The sequence below is a fragment of the Lynx canadensis genome, chromosome B2 (assembly GCF_007474595.2).
Source record: "Lynx canadensis isolate LIC74 chromosome B2, mLynCan4.pri.v2, whole genome shotgun sequence".
In the NCBI taxonomy this organism is placed as follows: Eukaryota; Metazoa; Chordata; class Mammalia; order Carnivora; family Felidae; genus Lynx; species Lynx canadensis.
In genome coordinates, this window is record NC_044307.1 from 135,156,581 (window position 1) to 135,160,119 (window position 3,539).

Consider the following 3,539-nt stretch of genomic DNA (forward strand, 5'->3'; position numbering starts at 1 on the left):
ATACAAAATAAACATGCAAAACTCAGTTGTATGTCTACATACTGGCAATGAACACGTGGACACTGAAATTAAAAATACTACACCACTTTTAATTCTAAACAAACAAACAAAAAATGAAATACCTAGGTGTAAATCTAGCAAACCAGGCCTAAGATCTATATACTGGAAACTGCGAGTACTATTACTTAGAGTGGAGTCAGGGTAGCCTTTCCAACAAATGGCAGTAGAGTAATTGGACGTCCAGACACAAGAAATGAACCCAAGCCTCTGTCTCACACCTTCTACAAAAATAAACTCAAAATGGACCAGAGACTTAAATGTAAAAATATAAAATGTTGGGGGGAAAAATAGAGGGAGATCTTTGAGATTAAGCGCTAAGCAAAGACTTTTTAGACTTAACACCAGAAACACAATTCACAAAAGAAAAATAGATAAATTGGATTTCATTAAAATTTAGAACTTTTGCACCACCAACGACCACGTTAAGAGAATGAAAAGGCAAGCTAAAGATGGTGAGAAAATATTTGAAAACCACACATCCAACAAGCGACTACTCTCTCAAACATATAGTCTCAACATTCAATGGTAAAAAAAAAACAAAAAAACAAACAAAAAAACTTATTAGAAAATGGGCAAAGAGAGGCGCCTGGGGGGCTCAGTCGGTTAAGCATCTGACTTCGGCTCAGGTCATGATCTCACAGTTCGTGAGTTCGAGCCCCGCGTCGGGCTCTGTGCTGACAGCTTGGAGCCTGGAGCCTGCTTCGGATTCTGTGTCTTTCTCTCTCTCTGACCCTCCCCCGTTCGTGCTATGTCTCTCTCTGTCTCAAAAATAAATAAACATTAAAAAAAAATGTTTTTTTAAAAAGAGAAAGAAAATGGGCAAAGAGACCAGGAAGCGATATTTCACAGAAGAGATATACAGATGACAAATAAGCGTATGAAAAGATGTTCAGCATCTTCTGCCATTGGGGAAATGCAAATTCAAACCACGACGAGGTATCACAACGCACTGATCAGGATAGCAAGGACGCAGCGAAACTGTACTACTCACGCATTGCTGGTGGGAGAGCGAAATGGTACAGCCACTTTGGAAAACGCTTTGGCAGCTTCTTAAAAAGAATAAACCTGCAACCACCACATGACTCAGCAACTGTGCTCCTGGGCATTTATCCCAGAGAAATGAAACACGTTCACACAAAAACCTGGCACAAATGTTTATAGCAGCTTTATTCATAATAGCCCCAAGCTGGAAAAAAAAAAAAAAAAAAGATGCTTTTCAGTGGGTGACTAGTTGAACAAACTGTGCTGCACTCTTACCGTGGGATACTCGAGCAATAAAAGGAAATGAACTAGTGATGCACATAACAACCTGGTTGAATCCCTAGAGAATCATGCTGTGTGACAGAATTCAATCCTATGCGTAACTCCATAGGTAACATGATTGAAAGGAGAAAATTACGGAGAACAGATTAACGGTTGGCATGGGTCAACAGGGAGGGAAGTGGATTTGGCCATAAAATTTCACCACGAGTGGGATCTTGTGCTGTCGGAAAGGTTCTGTAACTTGACTGTGTCACTGTCAATATCTTGGTTGGGATGCTGTCCTAGTTTTGTAGCATGGTACCGTGGGGGGAAACTGGTGAGGGGTACATGGGATCTGCAGTTATTTCAAAAAGTGTAATTTCAAACACGACCAAACAAAAACAGAGAACGAAAGAAAGAACAAAGAAAGAAAAAGGTCATGCCAACAGGACCAGGAGAAAATTCCCCGGATAGACTCTGGTTTGGCATGCTACTTGTCATCCTGGTGCATTTTATGAACCAGTGTTTCTTAGAGTTTAGTTTGTAATCATCCAATATGGAGAGAAAGAGACTAAAACAAAGATATCAGTAGAGTGAACTTGTAACCTTGCTGCTCGGCGGATCCTTCCGTGGGGGATGGAGGAGAGCTCTCAGTGGCACTCAGAGTCCATCCAGAAGAGATCCTTCCAGTTGCGTGTCGTCTTGTCCTTATAAACGTGCCACGAAGGAGGAGCTGATAGGATCCTGCTTTCTCTGTGCTCCTGATTCCCAGAAAGGAGGGAAGTATGGCATGGACACATTTCGAGATCTGAAAAGACACAGTCTCTACCTCTGGGATGTTGGTCCCAGTGTCTAAGGAAAGGCTCCTTTCTTGCCCCGCAGGTGAGGACGTCAGCAGGACCTATCCTTGGCTTTGCAAAGAGGGAAGGTGACAGAGCAACACTCCAAGAAAAATGGCTAGAAATTCTACTATCAGCCTCTGACCTCTGACCTATGGCTTCAGTGCAGGACAACCGAATCCAGGAACAGATAAAGCACACCATAGTACTTCTTAAATTTTTCACTGAACGTGTGCCCCAGACATGGAAGAGAGGAAGTACATACCCTCACACCCAGGGTGCAGCCTGAGACAATTCGCTACACACTAAAAATTTCTTTGAGGTTGTGTGTCTGCATAAGACTTCATATCTCTTTTGACGGAAGCTGGCCATAGGCTGTGTCCCCGCCTTTCCAGGAAACTACGAAAGTTCCTGCAGAAGTAAAGTAGGATTTCATAAGAACATGATGGATGGAGAAGAGAAAACCTATGGTGGCTGTGAAGATCCTGCCATGGATATCATATCAATATCTTCGGATGGTCATGAACTTGTTGTCAAAAGAGAACATGCACTAACATCCGGAACAATAAAAACCATGTCGAGTGGCCCTGGTCACTTTGCTGAGAACGAAACTAATGAAGTCCATTTTATTTTTTTTTCATTATTTTTTTAATGCTTGTTTATTTTTGAGAGACAGACAGAGCGCGAGTGGCGGAGGGGGCAGAGAGAGAGGGAGACACAGAATCCAAAGCAGGCTCCAGTCTCCGAGCTGTCGGCACAGGGCCCGACGCGGGGCTTCAACCCATGAACCGTGAGACCATGACCTGAGCCAAAGTCAGACGCTTAACCAACTGAGCCACCTAGGCTCCCCCTAATGAAGTCAATTTTAGAGAGATCCCTTCACATGTGCTATCAAAAGTATGCATGTACTTTACCTACAAGGTTCGCTACACTAACAGCTTCACGGAGATTCCTGAATTCCCAATTGCACCTGAAATTGCACTGGAACTGCTGATGGCTGAGAACTTTCTAGATTGTTAAATAAAATAAATTATTTAAAAAAAGACTTCATATCTATTTTATCATTGTAAAAAATAATGTGCTTAATTACTCACCATCATGCAACCTGAACCTTCAGGAAAACGGCCATGTTCAACTCACGGCTTTAGGCTTAACGGTCATGTCATGTCGTGCTGTGGCTGAGGGTCTGGGCTTGGGAAGCACTCCATCTGGATTCAAATCCTGCCTCTAGGGCAAGTTCCTAATTCTTTTGTGGCTCAGTTTCCTTATCTACATAATGAGGATTTACAGCAGCGCCTACTTCGGAGCAGCGCGTTGAGAAGGTTAAAAAAGTTAATATGCATCAAATACTTGGTACACGCGTCCGATAAATGTTAGTTTTGGGGCGCCCAGGTGGCT

The 3,539-nt window shown here is 42.8% G+C and overlaps 1 protein-coding gene across 3 annotated transcripts; it reads left to right on the forward strand.

The window, feature by feature from the left end:
• The first annotated feature begins 1,872 nt into the window (after nt 1-1,872).
• LOC115513449 (elongin-C-like) lies at nt 1,873-3,161 on the forward strand. Of its 3 annotated transcripts, none has more exons than XM_030314632.2 (2): nt 1,873-2,764; nt 3,004-3,161. In XM_030314632.2, exons 1-2 carry the CDS (start codon nt 2,584-2,586, stop codon nt 3,159-3,161), a joined length of 339 nt encoding a protein of 112 aa, XP_030170492.1. In that variant the 5' UTR covers nt 1,873-2,583. The 3 variants fall into 3 exon arrangements, with proteins under 3 accessions (XP_030170492.1, XP_030170491.1, XP_030170489.1); XM_030314631.2 differs by having other exon boundaries at nt 1,873-2,760; nt 2,985-3,161; XM_030314629.1 differs by having other exon boundaries at nt 2,569-2,760; nt 3,000-3,161.
• The last annotated feature ends 378 nt before the right edge of the window (nt 3,162-3,539 follow it).